General features: G+C 35.5%; 1 protein-coding gene across 1 annotated transcript in view; it reads right to left on the bottom strand.

Moving 5' to 3' along the window:
• The window catches only part of LOC107554159 (receptor-type tyrosine-protein phosphatase T-like), a 157,988-nt gene that overhangs the window by 59,914 nt on the left and 72,784 nt on the right, over positions 1-25,290 (bottom strand). Inside the window, exons 8-12 of the mRNA XM_016236584.1 lie at positions 24,380-24,416; positions 21,969-22,025; positions 16,278-16,413; positions 12,477-12,509; positions 2,743-2,772 (exon numbers count right to left, since the gene is read on the bottom strand). Of these exons, the coding sequence (XP_016092070.1) occupies positions 2,743-2,772; positions 12,477-12,509; positions 16,278-16,413; positions 21,969-22,025; positions 24,380-24,416 (293 nt within the window). The remainder of the gene's footprint in view (positions 1-2,742; positions 2,773-12,476; positions 12,510-16,277; positions 16,414-21,968; positions 22,026-24,379; positions 24,417-25,290) is intronic.

Below are 25,290 nucleotides of genomic sequence, written 5' to 3'. Positions count from 1 at the left end.
GAGACGACGCCGCGCCGGGTGACAGATAGCTCGCAAGCGTCTGCTCTACCCCGGGGCATCGCTCTGTAACCGCATTCACTCAACCCCGCCACATTTCCATAGTAATCAGAAGCGGGGACAAATAAGCGGGCCGAGAATGGTTTCTTCCACAACCTCAACACCTCGGTGTGGAGATCGGGAAAAAACGGCAGGCTCCGGCGCGGAGGGAGACTTGGCCACTCAATATTCAGCTTGGCAACTGCACGAGTAACTACCTCCATTAGCTCCTCATATTGCGGGGATTGAGGGGGCGAATCTTCGACGCTCTCCACATCAACCTCCTCGGAGGAAGATAGGAGAAGCGCCGAGCCCGATCTCCGGGGGGAAGTAGCCGCAGAACGGGCTTCCGATCCCAGCGAGCGGGCAGTGGATCTGGCAGGTAAGGAAGAAGATAGGGACCCGCCCGTCTCCATTCCCTCCACCAGATCCAGCTGCGAACCCCACGAGTGCAGCTGCCACTCCGCCTCGGCGGAAGCGGGGCCAGCACCGTGAGGAACGCTGGTGAAGGCTCCCTCCTCAAAGAGAACCTTCCGGGAGCGAAGCAAACGCAGTGGCAACTGCTCACAATGCGGACAGTCGGCCCTCTCGAGAGCCGACGCCGCATGCTCCGCTCCCATGCAGACCACGCACAAACTGTGTGTATCCCCACTCGTGATGTAGCGTGGGCAGGGAGGAACACACAGTCTGTAACGCGATCTGCTTTCGCCCTTTTTTGTCTTTAGTTTAGACATCTTTTTCTTTTCTTTCTGCTGGAGCTTATATTTTGAATGCTTGTGCAACTTTTGGACAGACAACAATAAATAAGACTCACAGAACATAAATCGTGACCGACACACACAGAGAGCTTCGCTGAATGACAGAAAGCTAGCACCTCACGTGCTTTTAAAGCTTCCTGGTTATGACGTCACCCGCCTCTGACGTTCTGCCCATCGATTCGACTGATTACACATATGATTCAGAGCTTGGTATTGCTGAAGGCGTTCCCCTAGCGTTTCCGACGCAGCTCGAGTTCCCGAAGGGGAACTAACATTTTGCCACACCTGCCAAGGGCTGATGACTTGAGAAAATTTTGTGACCATAAATATTTTTTTGTCCAGCCATGAAACTCTGTGTGCATTCATTATTATTATTATTCTTTTTAATATTTATGTATTTATGTTTTTTTCTTTGCTTTCAACAGTTAAACCATAGAGCTTTTAGTTTGGCAGAAAACTGCAGGGAAATGTATTTTTTGAAATGCATCCCTTTAATTGACAACAGATATATAAATGATACTCATTATGAATTTGGGAAGATGTTTGGGTCCTGTTGCATTTTCAAATGCACGTTATAAGCGACTGAAACTCACAGCACTTACAGAGATTGTGTTTGTGTGGAGCAGCATGTACTGCGAACCGAGCCGCTCTGCGACCCTGAAAACACAGTGAAAAGTTCACAATGCGGCACATTAGATTATAAATTTATATAATTACAGTACAGTCTTTGCGATTTGATAATCAAACTAAACCATATCATGTTCTCAGGCATGGTTAGAATTAATAAAAAAAACTTACTGGCCAACTGGCGAGTAACACTGTTTCATACACTTGCCAACGCTGATTTTTACTCACATTTGGCACTTGGCGAGTGTTAATTTGCACACATTTACAAACTGGAAGTTTTTAATCATTATTTTATCATTATATGATTTATTGGAAGTCAAAATATCTTTCCTATCTTGCTGTTTCAGTTTGTAAGTGCAAGGACAAAAGTGAAGATGCACACTGATCGCTTTACTAAATCTGAACATGCATGCTGAAAACCACACTCAGTCATGTCCATAACATAACCCAGCTGAATATGAGAATGACTCGCTCTCTCGTCATGGTTAGCTTTAGCCTGTAGCTGTCTGTCTATGCCCTCTCAGATGATATCCTTTTGAAGGGGCTCCTCCTGGTTGTGTTTCTACTTTCATCTATATTTCAGGAGCGGGGAGAGAGTGGTGAGAATGCACATAGTAGTCCGACTGTGAACCTGAGCTTTTAAATCCTTTAACGCGTGAGGTAAACATCCTGCAGCTATCCTCTGTTGCACACAGTGCAAATGAAAGAATCCCGTGCAGTAAAATGCTGAGGCAGACATAACCGTAGAGGTAATAGTGAATAGTTTAAGCGTAACGGAAAAAGTAATAAAAAGTCGAGGGGGAGTCCGCAGACCAAAGGGATTTGAGCTGAACTAGCAATAGTCTATAATAATAAGATAACAGTGGAGCAACATCAATTTATGTGCACATGAGGGCAATTTATAACTGGGCCTGCTAATGTTTCAAAGCAATCGGAAAAACTTGTAGGTATATAGCGCACAAGATGGTTTATGGGTCAGTATCGACTGTTTTGCTAGAAAATGGAAGTACTGTGATGTTAAAGCATTGGAGCAAAGTGTGATGAAGTATAATACTGACTCAAGAGTTTATTTCAAATTGAACTTGTCTTCATTTCAAAAAGCTTTGTTCGCCATGGCAAAGTTAGATTTGGTACTAAGATTAATTGTCACTTAACATTAACTTTCATTTAATTCATTCTCTCACTTTTTTCTTCTAATGAACAAAGGAGGTTTTATAATATTTCTCAGGAATTGTTAAAAGTACTTAGTAGAAAATGGTATTAGGAAATGATAAACTTAAACAAGGATTGTTGGTTATGTTCTGTATTTAATGCTACTTACAGGTAATAAGAGTAGGAATATGCATTTCTTCTGGAGCAGCAAGATAAGAACAACAAAAAAAAAAAAAAAACAACAACAACAAATTTCAAATATTTGACCATTTAATATAATAAAATAACAAATATGAACATAAAAATGAAATAAAATGTAAAATGTAAACGATATAAAAAAATTTAAAAATGCAAATTAAAATATAATCATTAAAATATAGAAATATAAAAATATGAAAATAATAAAATTTTATTTTATAATAAAAAAAATACAATAAAATAAATTAAAACAAAATAAAAAAGGAACCAAAAAAGGACAAACACATTGATTAGTGATCCAACAAAAAAAAAAAAACAACAACAAAAAATTTCAAATATTTGACCATTTAATATAATAAAATAACAAATATGAACATAAAAATGAAATAAAATGTAAAATGTAAAGGATATTAAAAAATTTTAAAATGCAAATTAAAATATAATCATTAAAATATAGAAATATAAAAATATGAAAATAATAAAATTTTATTTTATAATAAAAAAAATACAATAAAATAAATTAAAACAAAATAAAAAAGGAACCAAAAAAGGACAAACACATTGATTAGTGATCAGTATTGTAAACAAAGAGATGTTTAATGATAAAAATAGTAAAACTTGCCACTGTTACATGCTGACCACATAACGTTTTATTTAGACAAGAAAATGCAATGCAGCTTCATATAGCTATGCTTTGGATTTCTGCTACCTGAGGCTGTAAATTTAGGTTAGCAAGTGGCCTTGCATCAGTAATAGTTAGGAATAGTAAGTCTGTAAAAAAAAAAGATAATTAAACAATAAATGAAATGTATGAAACAGCACATCTGGCTCCCCTTCAAGTGAAAAAAAAAATGTGTGAAGGAGAACAAAAAGAAGGAATAGTCTATATACCTGTACTGGTGGGAGTGTGTGTTTGGACAGCTAAAGAGATGGACAGGAATGGTGGGTGTTTCACAGACATGTTGTAGCTCTGTTCTCTGTTATGAGCTTATCAGAGACAGAAAGAGAAAGTAGGAGGACAAGAGACACCAAAAGCAGTTGGCGAACACATCATGCATGTGCTACTCCAAAATGAGGCCTTGTCATCAGTGTCTCAGCGCTGACGTCTCTGTGGACCGGTTCCTTCCAGGTAAAGACGAGAGGAGGTGACATACAGCAAGCTAGGACAGCGATAGCAGCCTGATACCATAATAAAGACCAGATGGTGTCTGTTAATGGCGATTCGATTAACTGTAATATTGGTGATGACATGCAAGCAAAGTTGTCAATTAGTGACTTTGTGGCCGTCTGCTTCCTGACTGCGCTCACTGCTTTTCATCGCTCTTCTGAAACATATCTTCCACAAGGTGCGTTCTTTGTTTTTTTACAATTTACAAATGAACTTCAAACTTGCCACTTTGTGTAAATCTTTACATGGAAATGAACCTACTAAAGTAACAATGTATTAGTTATTAGCATGATTTTCATGCTAATAATTGACAAAAAAATTTCAAATTTTGCCATTTTAGTCAAACCTTTATGATCATATAAATGAATAATATCAATAAATAAATATAAATTAAATAAGTTGGAAATTAATATAAACTTTTTATTAATAAAAAAAAAAAATATATATATATATAGATATACTGTATATATTAATATAATTTTTTTTTAAATATCCATCAAATATACTTAAAAAAAATTGCGCAAACCATTACAAAAATAAATAGAAAAATTAAAAAAACGCCAAAGTAATCATGGTTCAGCCCGAGTTATCAAATTTTTCCATCATGAATGAACCTGCTAAAGAAACCATATACTAGCCAGAGTTATTAACATGTTTTTCGCACTACAAATAATCTTCAAAACCTGCCACTTTGCACAAACCGTTACAATAATACAAAGCCGAATAACCATGCATTAGCCTGTCAGAGTTACTCTTTGGCACACAGAGCTGCATTAAGTCACAAAAACACTAAATTCTCGCTTTGTGTATCATAAAAGCAACCTATAGCACCCTAACTGCTCGCTTTATCGCTAAAGCAGCACCAAAGTAAATATATTTAATGACCCTGTGACTTCTCTGTAGGCAATAAAAACACAGTTTGGATATGGGCTGTTATGGAAAATGTGTTTTGCAATGGGCTGACGGTGCTAAAACAGATGCAGACGGTCGATGCGTTCGGCGGCATGCATATGCAGTGGGGGCATCCATCTTTGGCCATTTCATCTCAATGGCCCTTTAAAATGGCCTGCTGACATTGTTCTGATGATATTAATAAAAGAGAGCGAAGTGAAGAGCACCACGGCGGGCGAAGGTGGCCATAAATATTAATAGAGTAGAACTGCGAGGAGCTCGCAGCATAAGTGGCCTCTTTATTATTTTTTGGGCTCTCCCGTGATTTATCATCATTCCTGAAACGAGACGCACTTCTGGTGTGAGGAGAAAGTGTGATACCCACAGTGATGTTACATGCCTGTACTGCCACTTTACATGGGAGAAAGACGGGGTAAGAGAAAGGGTTCAGAACTTGACAAAAGGTTGGTTTGTTTAACAAAGTGCCAAAGACTTCATACAACTTTATTTCCGCTAATGACTGTAAATGAGACAGCGTGGTTTATTAGATTATAAAATTTATCATTCATCCATTCAGGCTTGAAAGCATACGCACAATCGGCTGACAAGCATGTAGAAGTGTGCACACATGGATAGACTCACACATTCACACCCACCAATATAAATCAGGACATGCCAATGATTTCTGCTGCATTTATATAAAACTAATTATGACTAACCCAAAATTTATCTCAAAATAATTTTTATATAAATATACACAGACACATTTCTATATTTCTTCTGAGGAACTAAAAATGATTATTTCATGCAAGTAAATATATGTATATGTGTGTATATGGAATATATGCATGTGTGTGTGTGTGTGTGCGTGTGTGTGTGTGTAAAATCTAACATTTATATATGAAGAGTTCAGATGCAAAAGCCTCTAAGTGCCATCTGAAATTTTCATCTAAATTTAGCATTTTTATCAAGCTCCTATATTTATGCTCATTTATTTCACTTTAATGGCATAAAAAGGACCTATACACTGCCATTAAAGTAACATTACTGAACCTAAACATAGGAGCCTGAGAAAAATTATTTCTTTTGAGGAACTAAAATGTTTGAAATTGATATACTGTATATACACTATCGTTAATTATTTTTATTTCTGAGGATGTCAGAATAAGCTATTCACACATACACATACAGTGGGGCAAAAAAGTATTTAGTCAGCCACCAATTGTGCAAGTTCTCCCACTTAAAAAGATGAGAGAGGCCTGTAATTTTCATCATAGGTATACCTCAACTATGAGAGACAAAATGAGAAAAGTACACATACAAACTGGTACTACCATTAAAGTAATGCTATCACATGGCAACACCATGGTACTTTGCTATATACCAGTGTTGGGGAATAACTAGTTACATGTAACGGCGTTACGTAATTTAATTACAAAATAAATGTAACTGTAATCAGTTACAGTTACTAAGAAAAAAATGTGTAAGTAAATTACAGTTACTTATGAAAATGTTAACGATTACAAAGGGGATTACATTTGAATATTTACACACATCCACATTCAGATTTAATTGAGGAAAACACAGACTGGTTCGTAGAATCCAGTCATAAAAACTGAATTCCTATAGCCTAACGCGGATGGAATATGCCACATTTTAGATGAATAAATCAAAAGTAGGTCAGTACACTTGAATCAAAACGTGATATGGACTAGTGTCTGTGAATATTAAGCCGCAAAAAGACAATATATGAATCCTGCACGTTCTGCATGTCTGTTGGAATCAGGCGCGGACTGGCCATCGGGAGAACCGGGACAATTCCCGGTGGCCTGGCAGCCGATTTGCCCCGCTATTTTAATATTATTATTGTATAATTGCCTGCCGAATGTACTAAAGCGATTATTTCCGAATTCGCCATTCGATAATTAAATCTCTAATAAATCATGAATAGGTTAGTCATGGCAATGCTTCGGCTCGCTCGCTCTCCGCGCCTGCGCCAAACGGTTTGGATCAAAGTAATCAATGTGAGAGAGAGAATGGAGTGGATTGTGAAAGCGCACAGGTGGAGCAGAGAAGCAAAACTACTGTTCAGGGTTTCAAGTGCAAGTCAGTTTCATCTGTAAATATGCTGTTGTAGTTTTGTCTTTGTTTACTTATAGTTAAGCAGCAGCAGCCCATTGCTCATCAGTCATCACTCAAAATACTGTATAAAGGACATCATTATTATCTATTGTAATGTTACAGTAGTCATTTAGCAGACAAATAATCATATTTTATAATAGGTTTAGGGGGAGCAGGGGCATACAACAACACAACCCTTATGAAAATTAACGACGATTTTACTATAAATCCAAAGACAATGGTTACTATTGTTAAACCATGGCAAACACAAATTAACCATGTTTTTTGCTACACTGGCACTAAATGGCATTTGTAGTAAAAATAAATACAAATGGTAATCCATTTACCAAAAAAAACAAAACATGGTTACTGTACTTTTACTATAATAAAAGCATTGTATTTTTGTAAGGGAAAAACATGACTCATGTTCAGTATTAGGATTTTTCTATAAAGATATTGTAGTGATGTACTCATTTTGACATGTAGGCAATTTAGAAAGTATAGTTTTGTTAAATCTTGATTATTAAAGTCATGAGAGAGATAGATATCAGGGCAAAATAAAGAGACTGAAAAGAAAAATGGAAGTGAAGGTGCAGTTCAGGAGAGAACTTTTAATTATTTTGCATGTCAAACATAAGGATTTAAACCTTTTTTATGTGAGGTCCATACAAAAAAATAGGGTTGTCCATGTTTCAGAATTTGTTGTGGGTGTATGAGTGTGAGATTTCCCGGCCTGAATTTTTTTTCCCATTCCGCCCCTCGTGGAAATTAATGGCGCAGACATGCAGTTTCATTTACTACATATAGGCCTACTGAAGCTCGCGGTGTTTCCAGCCTCTGCCGTCTCAATATATGAGTACATGAACACAAAAACATAATCTCTAGAACTGCTCTAGTCACTTCATGAGCATTTTACTTATTTTGAGAAAATTATCATCATATCATATACAAAGAGACACCAATGTTTCAGGAGTTTAGTACACAGAATAGGACACATGCTTATTAGATAACCGTATATGAGTTGATGTATATGCTTTTATTTATGATTCTTTTTGTTAGATGCAGTGTTTCCTGTAGTTATGCAAAGATTTCTTATCTATTAACTATGTCTTATCTTAACTATTTCTTATGATTTTAAATCTGCATTGTACTTCAGATCAATCTCAAAGTAAAAGGCGGTACTAAAGTCTGATTTTGTGGTGGATGTGTTCAAATTTGATCATCTTAATTCAAGTGATGAAGGATTTTGAAAGTCTGACCGGGTTGAGCACTACTGTAAGGTTAACCCTGCATGGTGTAAATGTTTGAAAATGATTAACAGTTACAAATAAACATTCATTAGAAATTTAGAAAAGTAATCAAAAGTAATCAGTTACTTTAATAAAGTAATTAAAAAAGTGACACTACTATTACATTTTAAATAGGGTAACCTATTATTTTGTAATCTGTAACCTATTACATTTCCAAAGTAACCTTCCCAACACTGCTATACACTACAGTACTTGATGCTCACATATTTACATGGCACTCCAAGAATATAATAGAATGGTACATGTGCAAAAACATGATTTAACCCTTTGTAAATGTCCAAAATAAAATTACTGCCGTAATATGTACCTGAATATAGTAACAATTTATGTCTGTATTTGCATGGCACTCTAAGATACTTCAAATAATAAAATGATTGAACACATATCTGATTGTACTATATAGAAAAAAACTATGATACTTTCTTATGAACCATTTTACTAAATTATCTCTTTCTGTCTCTCTCTCTCTCTCGATGTGTTATTCTATAACATTGCCCTCCTATAGCAAGCATCTATTATTTATGTCAAATTGCTTTAAGTCTAGGTCTGTCATCGATCGAAACCAAGAGCTTCACTGCCGTGTGTTGAGTGCAGGGCCATACTGCACTCTTTCGGTGTGTGTGCGTATGTGTGTTTAATGGTCTGGGACTGAGTAGTGTCCGAACGAAACTCTGTTCAAGATCGACTCCCTCATCGCTCTATCGTAATGCTGACTGAGGGAGAAATAGACCAACACTTTGTGTAATAGCTGTGCTGCCTATGCATATGATTACACACTGAATCATCACATCCGACTATTATCAGCAGGGCCAATCATAAGCCACTATATTTCACATAATATACCTACACCTCATAAGATCTCTTAGCATTGGAGCTCTGATCTGGAATCAGATAAATTCACGTATGCACTTCTGGCTTCATGTTAAAAAAGCAAAATGGATCCAAAACCAGGATATCTGATTGAAGGTATTTTAAGAGTTCATGTCATGAAAAGTCAAATCTACCTCCATCTTTCAGGATTCTATGCAAATGAACGATCCCAATGTGAGGAAGGTTTATTTTTAACAAGGTATTTTAACCGTTCATGTGGAACAGCGGCAGATCATTTCAGCATGGACCGTTTTATGGATCTGTCACAAAGAGTCTGTAAAGATGATGTTCCTGAAAGCCAAAAAACTGGACATTTAAATCTTTTAGTAAATTTCCCACATTATCATTGTTTTTCAGGAAAATGAAAAACAGGGGCTACATGATAAACATTTTTATTTTATGAAATAAAATAATAAAGTTTATGACCCCTTTAAAGATGAATAAGAATTTCCAACAAGTCAGTGCTTCCACATCAGTACCTTGAAATACAAATTGCTATTAAAAGGGGCTGATGCATTTCAGCTTATGGAATTTTGCTATGAATATTTCAGTGCTGTTATGTTAAAGGATTTCAAAGAGACCTTTTTTAATATCGATTTATGGTGCTACAACATTCTATTTAACAGGCTGAAAAGAAAACCTACAACGCATCGGTTTCTGGTTCCATAATCCGAAGAGCTACTTTACAGCCTATGCAATTCCGATGCGAAAACGTACCATAAACCATAAATCGTTTACCTGTTACTGATGCCCTCTGTAATTAAAGCCAAACGACCTTAAGCACTGACATTATAATGTGTTCTCAGTAATGCTGCAGTTGTGTGGATTTGGTAAGATTACAGAAAAGACCTGGCAACCTCGGAGCTTTAAGCTAAATCCTCTATACAGTTGGTTGTGTAGGTGTCTTGGCGTGGGTGTAATCACCCTTTGCCTTCATGAACATAACATATTAGCTTAACGGCGTAGTGTGGCACATGAGGCAGGGTTGTGACATTATTAAAGAGGAATAATTACCAGCTAGCCCAGATTGCAGTATAAAGTGTCATTTGAAGCCACTCTCTGAGCGAATGAAGTGCCCTTTTTACTGTAATTGTTGCAACATGGGACATATGCTAATGCTATTTATGAGAAGGTGATCTAACAGGCAACGGGATTCGCTGCGGAAATTAAACTTATTTTAATATGGTAATGTAGTGACATTTGAACCGCCCTTAAATTTCCCGGCACAAATCACTGCAGATTTCTCTAACATTTAACAGTGACAATGCACAACAACAAGCAATTAAAAAATAAGAGTGAGAATGCAGAAAAAAGCACATTAAACACAGGCCACATTGATAGCGAGCAAAAGCGTAATACTTTCACAATTAACACCAATAACCACTATTGCTCTGTTCCAAAACCTAGTAAACTGCCAACAGAGACAGCATTTTAAGGCATCATAGACGCTCAACAGATGCTGCCATGTAAGATTCCTTGCTTTTGACCAATCCTTGATGTATCCTTCTCTTCAAAAATTTTCTTCTGTCGTCTATTCCAGTCTGATTAAATTTTCATTATGCATTTAGGGATTGCTTTGAATGTATACTGAAATACAATGATTTTTAATATTCACTATTATTCATCTTGCATTGGAAATTTCATTTATTTATTTTTACTGAGCTCATGATGTATTTTGGGATTGCATTGAATGTACTGTATACTGCAATACAACCACTTTCAATTAAATTCAGCATACATTAGCACACTTCCATTATCACGAAGTATACCTTCATATTCATATATTTTTCATATATATTTATTTTATGTATTTATATGCTAATAATAATCAAGATTTTTTTTTGCATAGTCGATTTTATCATCATTTTGGATTTATTTCTTTCACTGCGATCATGACATTGAAAATCATGATACATTCAATGCAATCCTAAACTTGACAATGCAATAAAAATATATTAATAAGCTTAAATTTGACTCAATATTGTGCTATTTTTAGGCTTATTAGAGTATTGCATGGTACATTCTCCTAAAATAAGTTATGTCTCACATTCTGTGAGCTATGAGTAAATATACAAGTTTTTATTTATTTATTTATTTATAGTTTCTGCATATGTACAGCCCTCCAAATAAGTCCATTCTTTAAGACAGCAGGTGGCTAAGTAGGCAGTAGGCAGCAAGGCAGCTCATCAGGTTTGGGAACACAGCTTTATTTAATCACTAATACAAACAAATCAAGATGATAGTTTCCGTGCATGTGCCAAAATGTGAATGACAAAAACCAACTATAAAAAAATAAATAAATAAACGTGTATAACATGACACAAATTGTATCAAATAAAAGTAAATGGTGTGTGAATGGGCTCAGGATGCGTGCTGTGGCTAGAATTAAACATACAATACCCCACACTTAGAGTTCTCCAGGTGTGGATTTCTCTAGCAGACGTAGCCCAGAGGAGGAGAAATAAAAGACAGGGTATGAGTCTAGAGGTTAAGTAACACACACTCACACACGCACATACACACACATTAACGTCACGAAAAAATGATTTTTAATATTCACTATTATTCATCTTGCATTGGAAATTTCATTTATTTATTTTTACTGAGCTCATGATGTATTTTGGGATTGCATTGAATGTACTGTATACTGCAATACATCCACTTTCAATTAAATTCAGCATACATTAGCACACTTCCATTATCACGAAGTATACCTTCATATTCATATATTTTTCATATATATTTATTTTATGTATTTATATGCTAATAATAATCAAGATTTTTTTTTGCATAGTCGATTTTATCATCATTTTGGATTTATTTCTTTCACTGCGATCATGACATTGAAAATCATGATACATTCAATGCAATCCTAAACTTGACAATGCAATAAAAATATATTAATAAGCTTAAATTTGACTCAATATTGTGCTATTTTTAGGCTTATTAGAGTATTGCATGGTACATTCTCCTAAAATAAGTTATGTCTCACATTCTGTGAGCTATGAGTAAATATACAAGTTTTTATTTATTTATTTATTTATAGTTTCTGCATATGTACAGCCCTCCAAATAAGTCCATTCTTTAAGACAGCAGGTGGCTAAGTAGGCAGTAGGCAGCAAGGCAGCTCATCAGGTTTGGGAACACAGCTTTATTTAATCACTAATACAAACAAATCAAGATGATAGTTTCCGTGCATGTGCCAAAATGTGAATGACAAAAACCAACTATAAAAAAATAAATAAATAAACGTGTATAACATGACACAAATTGTATCAAATAAAAGTAAATGGTGTGTGAATGGGCTCAGGATGCGTGCTGTGGCTAGAATTAAACATACAATACCCCACACTTAGAGTTCTCCAGGTGTGGATTTCTCTAGCAGACGTAGCCCAGAGGAGGAGAAATAAAAGACAGGGTATGAGTCTAGAGGTTAAGTAACACACACACACACACACACACACACACACATGTTCTTTGTGGAACCAAAAATGGTTCTTCTATGGCATCGCTTGAAGAACCTTTTGAAGCATCTTTATTTTTAAGAGTGTATGTGCATGCAATATGTATTTTTGTGTTTCTTAGTTTGGACTTGCTAACTCAGCAACACATAAACATGAACTCTAAATGACTATCTTAAAAGGTAGCTGCCTATATAGATAGCAGACAGCGAAGCAGCTCAGTAGGTTTTCAAACCAACCACAGTCTGAGCTATTTGTGTGAATCCAGACTTGAGGAACTCTTTAAATTTGCATATAACTTCCGCCGCTATGACTCCTACACATCAGAAAAATGACAAAAAAGCACAAGCTATTATTGTAATATTCAAGCCCCAAGTTTCTGCCTTATGAATAGCAGAAGTGCCTTTCCTCCATCGACTGTGGAAGATGAGCACCTACCAAGGCCATTCACGGCTAACCTTTTGATTCCCGCTCGTTTAATAGCGAGATCTATCATTAAGTTTCAGTTCACGCTGCTCCAGAGAGTGACGCATTAACAATGGTGCTGTCAGGCTCTCCTTTACAATCCATGGTAATTAGAGCTTATTGATTTAGCTGGTGGTTTTAACCACTATTGTATTTCTGACTGTGGCTTTTATAGGCAATGTGCCGCTCACTCTAAGGTCCCGGTTATCACCTATGCCCTTGTGAACAATCAAACGGGTTAAAAAACAAATGAGAAACTCCTAGCTTTAGGTTAATATGCATTTAGACGTGGTCAACTTCATCTTCTATTTGAGGAAAGCAGCATGAGTGCAAACTTTAACTATGCCATGAAAAACAGGAATAGCTTGTCACAGTGGGGTTCGAGTGTGATCTATAGTTATTCACTATTGTCCTTCTAATGTTACACAATGTGCAAATTAGTAAATGATTTTCAAGAAATTTTCATCAGTTCTCAAAGTAGTAATCCATGTTTTTTTGGATGTTAAAATACTTTCTCCGGTCGTGGTTTAATGCAGAGATTGCATACAAAACACACACACACACACACACACACACACACACAGACAATGATTGCATCCCCTGATGGTGTATTTGATTTTAGCACTTAGTTGAATTATGCAAATTAGGTAATTGTGCAATGACAGTTTCTCATCTTGTAGGCCGTTTCTGAGTGTTTGGTTTTGGAGGATACAGCCGACTCTCCCATTCTGTCATACTCTACTAGGACTTACAACATCAGTATATACACTTACATTGGCTCTTTGAATTGCAGAAAGTATGCTTAACTACAGCACGTGTCTGGATATGTGCCTAGCTATAATGCTCTTCTCCATCATTTGATGAATTACTGTTGTCATGACCACTAGAAAATCTACATACACATTTTAGAATAAAATTCTGTTTACCTCCAGGTTTTCTGTGATAAATAAAATCACGTTAATTAATATCAGACACATAGTTCCAATGTTTGTGAAGCACCACTGCATACAGCAGAAAGCAGTTGTACTTGGTAAGAAAAACAAAAAACAAAACTTGCTTACATTCTCAAACTAATATATGATATGAATGTAGCATACTGTATTTAGTATGGCCAATGGCCCATATAATGCCCATAATAATAATATATTATAAATAATTCAATTTAATAATGTAAAAAGAGCATTTAACCCACATTTCACACAATATTTCATAAAAAAAAATCTGTAAATGTTTTAAAAACGGAAACAGTTCATTATTAAATACCTATAAGGCCAATATAATGCCATATATTATAATTTATTCAGTTTAATAATGCAAAATGAGACATGCATATAACATGCATAACCCTATTTCATAAATTATTTGCTGAAAATGGTCAATTATTTAAAAAAAACTGAAAGAATTTATCATAAAATATCTATAAGGCTAATATAATGGCAATATAATATAAATAATTAAATTTAATAATGAAAAATGAGACATGCATAAACACTACATTTTTTAAAATGTTTAAATATCCAATAAAATGACAATATATTATAAATAATTTAATAATTCAAAATCAAGCATACATCAAAATTCTGATATTAAATTATCTTATTTCATACATTTAGTAAAAATTCACTAAAATATTTTTTAACAAAGAAAAAGAGAAAGAGCTTATGAAATAGCTAGGGATGTAACGATTCACTCAACTCACGTTTCGATTCGATTCACGATTTTCGTTTCACGATTCGATTCAATTCATGATTTTTTTTTTTTTTTACAAAATGAGATTTAAGACAAATGATAAATTAAATGTGTCCTTTTATTATTGCTTGGACAAAATACTGTACGTTTCTTTGTGAAATTTAAATATAACACTATACTAATATACTAATTTAGCACTTGTAAATTATTGCTCTTTTGTTGGTTTTGATTGCTTCTATTGTCCTCATTTGTTAGTCGCTTTGGATAAAAGCATCTGCTAAATAAAAAATTTTAAATATAATGTAAATGTAAATGACAAAACTATATTGAAATTTTAAAACAAGCCCCAAATCAAATAAATAAGTAACACAAATAAAATAAATATCTTCATATAAACAAACTAAGGCTTTGTCTGTGCTCTTTCCATTTACAATTAAGAGGCAACCCCCGCATTTTAATCATGATCCAAACAAAAATGCTGCATACATGCAACATGAGCAGTTTTTAATCTAAATTACATTGTATAATTTCGAAATTTGAAGCAAAAACAGAATGGTTTGACTTCAGTTTTGTGAAACTATGCATAAAAAGTATCTGCATGAAACCGAAACAGCAGACGAGCTGAATGAGATGCAGATTCACTCTCTGCCAGCAGGTGGCGCTTAAAGCATTTCCTTGGTTTCCGCTGTAAACAAAGCAGCGCTGCACTTATGAACTTTAATATGCATTATACAGAGGCAAGAGGAAAATAAAAAATACCATCGAAAGACAGTAAGTTCCCCTCAGACATACATTCATATAAACTCCTACCCCTAATTGAATCGCGATTTTTGTTTAGCATCTCAACCGATTTGAATCGTCACATATTTAAATCGATTTTCAACCGGCTCGCGGTTAATCGTTACATCCCTAGTAATAGCCTATCTATATATTTAGACTGCAGATACATTTTGTAACTGACATAAGGGAACTACCACTTACACAAGTACAGAAATTATGGCTGATATACCGTTCTGTCACTGATAGGATCTTTTCAACCTCATCCCATCTACCACAAACTCTAGTCTAGACTCAATTTAAAGGGCTCGAACCTTAAATAGCAGGTCAGACAAACACCCCCGTAATTCATGCCTACACTAAATAAACTGTTCCACAGACAGACACTAGAGGAAAGACCTATGAGGCACGAGAGCAGGGTGTGTGAGTGTCGGTGTGCGGCAGGGACGGCAGAGACACTACGGGAAGAGGTGGGCTCTTGTGAGGCACAATGACATGAGGGGGTGTGTTGGGGGGTGGGTGGTAAAGTTGGTGAGAGGAAGTGATGTAATGAAAGAAAGCCAGTGTGCATGTTTCACCAGGAGACACAAAAGCTGATTATGTCAAAAGCAATGCTAACTAACACCCTCAAATTCCTCTGAAAAGAAAAGCACCTCAGCTACTGTACATTCAAATATGAGCAACTGCATATACATAAAGCATATTATTCATTGTAAAATTAAGCTAAAAGTGTGTGTGCTTGTGTAAGCAGTACCTGCGTTTGAAGGTGAGGAGAACGCCCAGGAGAATGATGACAAACATGAGGATTCCCGCAATGACGCCTGCCATCTTTACAGTGCCGTCCACCTGTTTTTCAGGCTCTATGTCATTGGAATTCTGGGTAGATGCACCTTTAAAGCAACAAGTACATCACAAAGAAGAGAAAGGGCCTTTAACTAAGACAAGAGCTGTCGAGAAACGCTCTACAACGACACACACACAAAACAAACAATCACCAGAATCAAATGAAAACACAAACAGGAAGTACGTACAAGCACATCTCACGTTCACACACTTTCATATAGTAAGTACAACCAGTCCAAAGACAGAAAACAAAAGACACACGCATTCAAAATCAAATTAATTAAATGCATTTAAATTCAGACAAAACAAATGCACAAGTGACACTGATCGTTACTGTGTGGCGGGTTTATGGCAAAAGGGAATCGTTTATTGAATGGAATTAATTAACAGGCAAAAGACAAAAAAAAAGACCTTAAGGAGCTTTTTTAAATACTGGATCACTGTGGTGAAATATGAAACACTTTAGGGCCTTTGGATTCTGGGTTAGAGAATGCAAAACAAAAGACGATTCAACGCAAGAAATGCAGGCATGAAATATGGATACAAGAAACAAGAACGAGGGTTGAGATTCATACAGATGTATGTGTGTCTTTGTGTATATATGCGTGTTGCATACTCGCATGCATGGCATCTTGCAGGATGTTTTGTTGACAATATATTGTTATTGTAATATCCTTATAAAATCTGTACAACCATGCATGACTTTTAGAAAATACTGTTCAGATTAGCGTGGCTTCACACCAAACGGCTCATCTACTTTCATCAGGCATGTAATTCTACTGTGAAATTGCTATTATTGCTATGAAAGACATCAGCTGTTTGCTGTTGCTGTATTTCACTGTTGAAAAGATCAGAATCATCTTTGCATTTTATTCTCAAAGCCTGAACTATTATATTAACAATCATATTCCACCATTTTATAATGTACAGTACATCAATCTTAATAATATGAAGAAGAAAGGTTGCATAGACATCAAAAAACATATAGATATAAATAAATGGTTGCATAATATACCTACAGATACACAAAGCTTAGGAAAGCATGTAATCCCTGTGTTGAATGATTATGTTACGTTATGAACAATTATGTTGTTATATTTACCTCCACTTTGCCTTTAAGATCATTTTTTAACCTGCCAGTGTGACATCTGTAACAATCACTTGCATATTAACACATTGATCTCTCTATGGGGGTGGTTTGCTTTCATGTAAGCTCAATAATTTTATTTAGTATTTCCCTCAAACCGCACATTTCTTTTAAGCATGAGCAGATTAAACATTCAACAATAAACGTATATACATTTCTGGAACTGTATGTTAAAGAACTAAACTTCACAGCAAAAAAAGCTGTATTTTTGTCTTGTTTTTCAGTTCTAAAAATGTGTGTAAATATATACACACACACACACACAAGAAAGTAGTAGTTTTTTTTATCAATGGAGTAAAAACTAATTCAAGATACAGTAATATCTGTACTATATGGCTGGGGAAGTCGTGGCCTAATGGTTAGAGAGTTGGACTCATAACCCAAAGGTTGCAGGTTCGAGTCTTGAACCGGCTGGGATTGTAGGTGGGGGGAGTGAATGTACAGCGCTCTCTCCCTCCTTCAATACCACGACTGAGGTGCCCTTGAGCAATGCACCGAACCCCCAACTGCTCCCCGGGTGCAGCAGCAAAAAATGTGTGCTGTGTGTGTGTGCACTTTGAATGGGATAAATGCAGAGCACTAATTCTGAGTATGGGTAACCATACTTGGTCATGTAACTGAGAAAGAGAAGTGTTAATATTTTATGCAGTTTTGCTTATCAAGGTGTTAAAGTATGAACATGACAGCGATTCCAAAAACATATGCAAACCCATTTCCAATGGGTTTGCAATCTATGACATAAGCAAACCCCTAAAAGACATCTGAGACTGAACTTTAACAACATTCACAACTTTAGTTTCTTTTGACCTTTGAAAATAACACTGAGCCAATCTCTGCTAACCTTGCTAGTCTTTGGAGTGTTTTCCAGCCAAACACATTTTAGCTCCATCTACAGCTGTCAGAAGGTGAAGGCAGCGCTATGGATGGTCTATGCGGATGGACTATGTGTTCTCCTTTGACTTTATCAACATAGTAACTGAACTCCATGTCCTCCAGTCTGCTCTGATCTGATTGGGTTCAACAGTTCATGATTCACACACACAAGCACATTCACACACACACCCAAGTGCAGACATACACTATGATGGGGTTCTTTCAGTCTATTTTCTGATATCATTCTTTCAGCCAGCACTATCTTCATGACAATACAACAATATTAATCTTGACCAACCAATTGACTCATTTTACTGACCCTTCAGAACACAAAATCTCTTCTCATTGAGCTATGTGTGGCAGCATACACCTAAAAATGTACCAGAAGAATTTTTAACATGTACATTTAAAATTTACTGGTAAAAATGATCAGTTTATATCTGTGTCCAACAAAATGCCCTCTGGAAAGAAAATGTCCCATCTGACCAGCAATAGCAAGCAGTAAAACGTGGTTTTGGTGATTTGTCTTAAAGACTGTTTGATACACTCACAAATAAAGTATTTTGTTTGTTTTGGCTTCTATGGTCCCATGAAGAACATCCACAAAACACTCCTAAAAATAAAGGTTCTTCAATTAGATCAATGGTTCCATGAAGAATCTTTAACAACCATGGAAACTTTCCAATGCACAAAGGTTCTTTATAGTTAAAAATGGTTCCTTAGATTATAAAAATGTTTTTCACACTCAGAAAATAATGACTCTTTTAAGAACTGTTCACTAAAGTGTTCTTTGGAGAACAAAAATGGTTCTTCTATTGCAATGCTGCAAAAAAAAGCATCTTCAAACAAAATGGCAACACAATGTTTTCCAGCAGATTGCCACAATGTGTAAGATGACCAATACAATACAGAAAAAATACAAACTACAGCTTTAATAGTGATTTTACAACAGTTAATTTCATACATACCACCCACAACCTAGTAAAATGGTTAAAAAGTGATTCTAAGTGCTTGTATGTGTAAAATGTTGACAATAATATTGGTTCGAATGACTCTCACACTCATATGAATCATAAGGATCTTAGCAATCATAGAGCAGCGCTCCTTTAAGATCTGTGCAATTTTTTGTTTACCATAAAATGTTATGTAAAATATAAAAAAAATATCAGTCCTTGATTAGAAGTGCTATACATTTCCCTTCACCCACGAGCCCTGCTTGTATGCCCAATAAAATATGCGAGTATGCAAATCCTTTTATTTTGAGGGGGTAAAATTGAGTATCAAAGAGGAATTATTATTAAAGCTCATCATATTAAAAATTAATCTCTACCATATACAGAGGGCGTTATAGTGGGTGAGTTTTGCCTTATTAATTGCCGGCATTTTGCGATACTTTGAATGGTTCTGTTAGCATGTGAAATGGTACTTTTGTATAACTTTATTTAAAGCAGGTCTGTAAGCCGAGGGATTATGCAAAGGTTTATGCGGGTGCATATCACTGCTGACATCTCTATTGCCATTGTTCAGCAGTCGACAGGATTACGATGCGTCGTTGGATGCATCTAACAGGATTATAATCTCAAATGGACTGGGATTGAGACCAGGCAGTCACGTAAGCGACCCATGATGCTAATGGCTCAAAAAAGCATCCCCCTTCACCAAACACAGAGAGGTTAATGGGTGGATTGTAAATACATTTAGTTTAAAATCCCTTTTGTTTCTAATTCACAAGTGTATTTGGGTTTATATTTAAGCATTGTTGGTCTAGAGCATTTAGCTAAATTCCAGATGGGAGCATTGAGAAACAAAGGTATTTGTGTTAACTGACAATTGATTTCAAACTCAAAGTGTACATGCATAATGCATGATGTCTTTTGTGCGTTTCTTTTGCTTGTTATTGGATCTGCTGGGATAACGCAGCAAACACAACTAGGTTTTGCTTTTTATTTCAAAGTGAATATTACTGGCCTCAAAATGTGTCTCGAAAAGCCACACCTAAAAATATCTGAATTTCATTGCATAGAATGAAAATATCACAAAATATCAATCCAAGTTACACCTGCAATTAGATAATGTTATTTATTAATGCGATTTTTAGTTAAGTATGGTATGAAAGTTGCATAAAAGTTCATTTAAAACCCAACAAACTTCTTTACTATAAACGCCACTTGCTTTAATAGACTAACTAGTGCAATGACATTCATGCATATTCAAGTTTCAAAGTGTCTAATTACTTTTTGGGGGCACTGTACACTCAAATTCAACTCTCAAAATATAATTATGATCCTTGCATGTCAAAATATGTATTTAAAACGTAAAATGACGACAGCTTTAATCTGCTTAATTCAGACGATTAGGCATTGTAATGGTTCACTAGCTGACTAAAAGTCGGCTATCTCCTGTGCAATACAGATATCCAGCTAGACCCTATAGAAATGTAAGATATTTTAGTGCAAGCAATTTGTAATTTCAGTCAGGGCAATTTAACATTGTATATGACTGTAGAGTGAAATGGAAAAGCTGACACCTGTGTGTGTGCGCACATGTTAGAGCTTGACATCAATATCCTTCAATATACATAATTAATATTAGGAATAAATGAAGAATAATATGAACACACAATACAAATATAAAAAATATAACAGATAAATATACTCAATACTTCCTAACACACACATTGCATATGTGCACAGGAATACATATCTAGAATAGTAAATACACACAAACATACACATGCTGGCAAACACACTCACATGTGCACACACACACACACACACACACAGGTTAGGCTGGCAGGGTCAGAGTGTATGACTGGGGTCATGTTAGGTGAAGCGGTCACTTGCACATGTAAGGGGTGGAGTGTTGTAGGAAAGGCAACATATATCACTTTATGCTCTCATTTTGCTCAGAAACTTATTAAGCTCTACAGTAAAATATCTTTATGCATATCCAAACATTTAAATAATGTTCTGAGTAAAACAAAAATAGATTAATTTACATCAGAACAATAGCAGGGCTGGGTTATAGAGCTAAAGTTAAATAAATAAATTTAATTAAATGTATCAATAATTAATTTATTATATACTGTATACCATTATATATAAAATTTTCATAAATAAGAAGTACAGGAATTTTTTTTCCAATTAACAACAGATCATTCAAAGCAAGATTATGTAATTTCTAAGTAGGCAGTTTTCTTTAAAAGGAGGATAATTGATATTCATTATGGATTCAGTTTTTCAGAGCATAACAAGGTCATGAGCAAAACTATCATAGAGAGGGAATATCTGTTGTTTTTAAACATGAAATATTAATAATAATACGATCATTTAAAACGTGTGGGCGGCACTGTACATTCTCAGGGTCCCAAATTACAATAGTGTCAATGGAGTCAATGAGAACCAGCTAGACTTTTTAGTGAACCAGACATGCAAAAAATGCATTAAGATGCTGATGGAGAGAAGCAGAATAAAAAATTTAATAATAAAATAAAAAGTAGAGAAGGAAACAACAGCAGAAGAAATGTGGAAGGGTGGAAAGAAGAAAGAAGAAAGAAAAGTTTGACTATGGAATAATATTCACCTTCACTGGGAATGACAAGTATGTAGGGCGTGGTATTTTGTCCCCTACCTATTACCACTAACACAAGGTTTTACGTTCCAGGCCGGCATGCATGAGAGAAAAGAAGGAAAGAAAAAATAGTCTAAAGAATTATGCTTTCAACTCAAGCATCTGAGCTTCCTTCGAGTGAGTAACATTTGGCTGGAAAGGAAACTGAAATGTGTAGGATACAACAGGTAGGCTATTTCACATGGGAAAATTAATATTAATCCAGAATCATCTAGTGGAACTGTCAGAGTAAGCATAGAAGTTGTAGAAAATGTTCTCAATAGATATTTTTCATATGAATGCAAATATTTGTTGCCTTATGTGGCTTTGAGAAATTGTTATATTCTGAGTCTCCAATTGTACGAAAATGGAAAAAAAAAATAAAAATACGGGGGGAATGCACTAAGACTGAATTGTGTCTGCTGTTGTTTATTTGTATTTGCATTGTTTTATCAACCGATTCAATAAAGGGATTATGCAAATTAGGTAACTATGCCAATGAGACTTACAAAATTTGATCGGAATTCAAAATTGCAAAATTGCATGTAACAATTCCCCAGCTTGCACGCCAGGTTCTGAGTGCAAGGATGTGGAGGATTTGACATACTTAACTGATATAATACAGTTCTACCACTGCAATCCAAACACCTGGAAGGAACAGTTCACCCAAAAATTTGCTGAAAATGTATTCCCCCTTGGACCATCCATGATATATACAAGTTTGTTTTGTCATACAAACAGATTTGGAGAAATATCCATCAATTAACATCTTGTGAAGTGAAAAGCTGTGTGTTTGTATAAATCAAATTCATCATTAAGGCGTTTGCATCCATCACTTCTGGCCAAAATATGAAAGCAGTATTATGGACAGAGGAAGCAACGATTTGATGCTAAAATCATCTTCATGATGGACTTTTTTCTTACAAACATACATCTTTTGGCTTCACAAGACGTTAATTGATGGACTGGAGTGGTGTGAATTACTTGTGGATTACTGTGATGTTTTTATCAACTGTTTGGACTCATTCAGTGCAGAGGATCCATTGGTGAGCAAGTGATGTAATGCTACATTTCTACAAATCTGTTCCAACAAACAAACAAACTCATCTACATCTTAGATGGCGTGTTAAGTTTCATTTTTGGTGAACTACTCCTTTAATCAGTTATTTAAAATGCAGACAGTGCACTCCTTGAACTTAATATTTCAGCACATAGCGCTTGGTTTCATGAACAAGGCGCAACCTTAAATCAGTCTAATGCACATAGGAAGGAGACGTGTTTGCTCTCAAATGAATGGCAATTACTTAATTTAAGTGCAGTGCAGAACTTTTCCATTCTTATTAAACTAGATTTCAGGTGGTGAGCTTTTGCTTGAATACTGTGCGCAAAAGTCACGCAACAGTTTAGTGAATTCACCCCGCAATCTAAACCTATTCAAAACATCAACGTTAAAAAGGCAAGGAAAGGTTGAAACTCTCAAATGTCTGTATCCAAGGCATCACAAAGTGTAAAGAATGTCTTTCTAAAGCAGAAACACAAAAGTAATTGGTTTTTTACAATCATAATAAGAACCCAACTCAGGACGGATCTGTCTGGGATATGAAAGGAAAAAAGAAAAAAAAAGCTTGACATGGAGCAAAATAAAATGAGTTCAGCAAAACAAACAAAGAAACAGGTTTGTGCAGAAGCATTATTATTGAATTAGATGGTGAAAAAGCCAAAAGGAATGAAAGAAAACTGGAAAAGAAAGAATGGGGAAGAAAAAAAAGATGCACAGCTGTAGTGTCTCTTTATCCGTGATGTCCATTAAATAATAGAAAGTCTCTTGTGATTGCTCTGGTCCTGGAAGTGATTATGTAAAAGGGTCTTTTTACGGAGAGAAGTGGAAATGAAATGCAGCAAAAGAAACTGAACAGAATTGTTGGCCAGAGGCAGATAATCATGCAGGTAAAATAAAATGGGATTTCAGATTTTTCAATGAAACCGGGAGCACTAATCTCAGTCTGATGCAACTGAGGTTTGTCTGACTGTACAACTTAAATTAAAAGGCTTCGTCCATTTTTAAACCATCATGTTTAGTAACGGGTTCCACTATAAAATCAAAGGTCTATTAAGAATACAGAGGAAATAACATTTCTAATATTACATCTGCTTAATTCCAACCAAAACATGATTTCATTGAATGTGATTGAGTGTGTTGGGTTACAGGGATTTAAATTAGACAGAACTATCCAAACATCAACCCAGCCAAAGAACTTTTGCAAAGCAAGTCTTATCTGAATATACAAAGGAACAAGCAAATAAATAAACAAATAAATCAATAGTAATTAATAATAAAATGCTTCATTCATACAAGCTAAAAATAAGTGAAAAAATTCTCATACCTTTGGTAGCCAGTCGCACACAGTTGATTTTGGTTTCCTGGAAGAGGAAAGGAAAGTTTGTGTTTTAATTAAACGTCAAAATGACACTGCATTGGGGAACATGTTTTTTGTCAAGCTACAGTGATCTTAGTAATTGCAACACAATGAAGTGCGGGTTATTTTCATCATGAGGTGCATGACATTGAGAAACAGTTAATTATATAACAACATTTCTAATGATAGTGAAGGATACAAAAAATGCAGAGCTGAGGCCAAAACAGAGAGAAGCTAACATTATAGTTCAGTTTTCCCGTGCATGTAAAGTCACCACAGCCAAGTTAAGTAAAGAGTACATTTAAGGTCATAAAAGTTGAACAATCATAAAACATATGACCTGATTTGATCTTTTAAAAATGACTTTTGATGGTATAACCCAATATAGTCATGTTGTTTCAGTCATACAGTAATAAACATTAATATGAATAAAACTGTTAATGTACAGTAGATGACAAAACATTTTTCTATTATATTCTGTTCTTCTACAGTCATAGCACATACCATCTGATTTGATCCTTTAAAGAAATACTTCTGATGGTATAACCCAGGAAGCCATGTTAATTTAGTCATATTAAACCAGGGGTGCCCAAACTCAGTCCTGGAGGGCCGGTGTCCTGCAGAGTTTAGCTCCAACCCTAATCAAACACACCTGAAGCAGCTAATCAAGGTCTTACTTGGCATACTAGAAACTTCCAGGCAGGTGTGTTTAGGCAAGCTGGAGCTAAACTCTGCAGGACACCGGCCCTCCAGGACCGAGTTTGGGCACCCCTGTATTAAACATTAATATGAATAAAACAGTTAATTTACATCATAAATCTATTCTATTCTGTTCAAAAGCATTCATGGCTGCTTTTGGAATGCCAGTTTTGATGATA

This window comes from Sinocyclocheilus grahami, unplaced genomic scaffold (genome assembly GCF_001515645.1).
Source record: "Sinocyclocheilus grahami isolate Dianchi unplaced genomic scaffold, SAMN03320097.WGS_v1.1 scaffold493.1, whole genome shotgun sequence".
NCBI classification, from domain to species: domain Eukaryota; kingdom Metazoa; phylum Chordata; class Actinopteri; order Cypriniformes; family Cyprinidae; genus Sinocyclocheilus; species Sinocyclocheilus grahami.
Note: the sequence above shows the minus strand (reverse complement) of the source record. Positions and strands in the feature narration are given on the sequence as shown.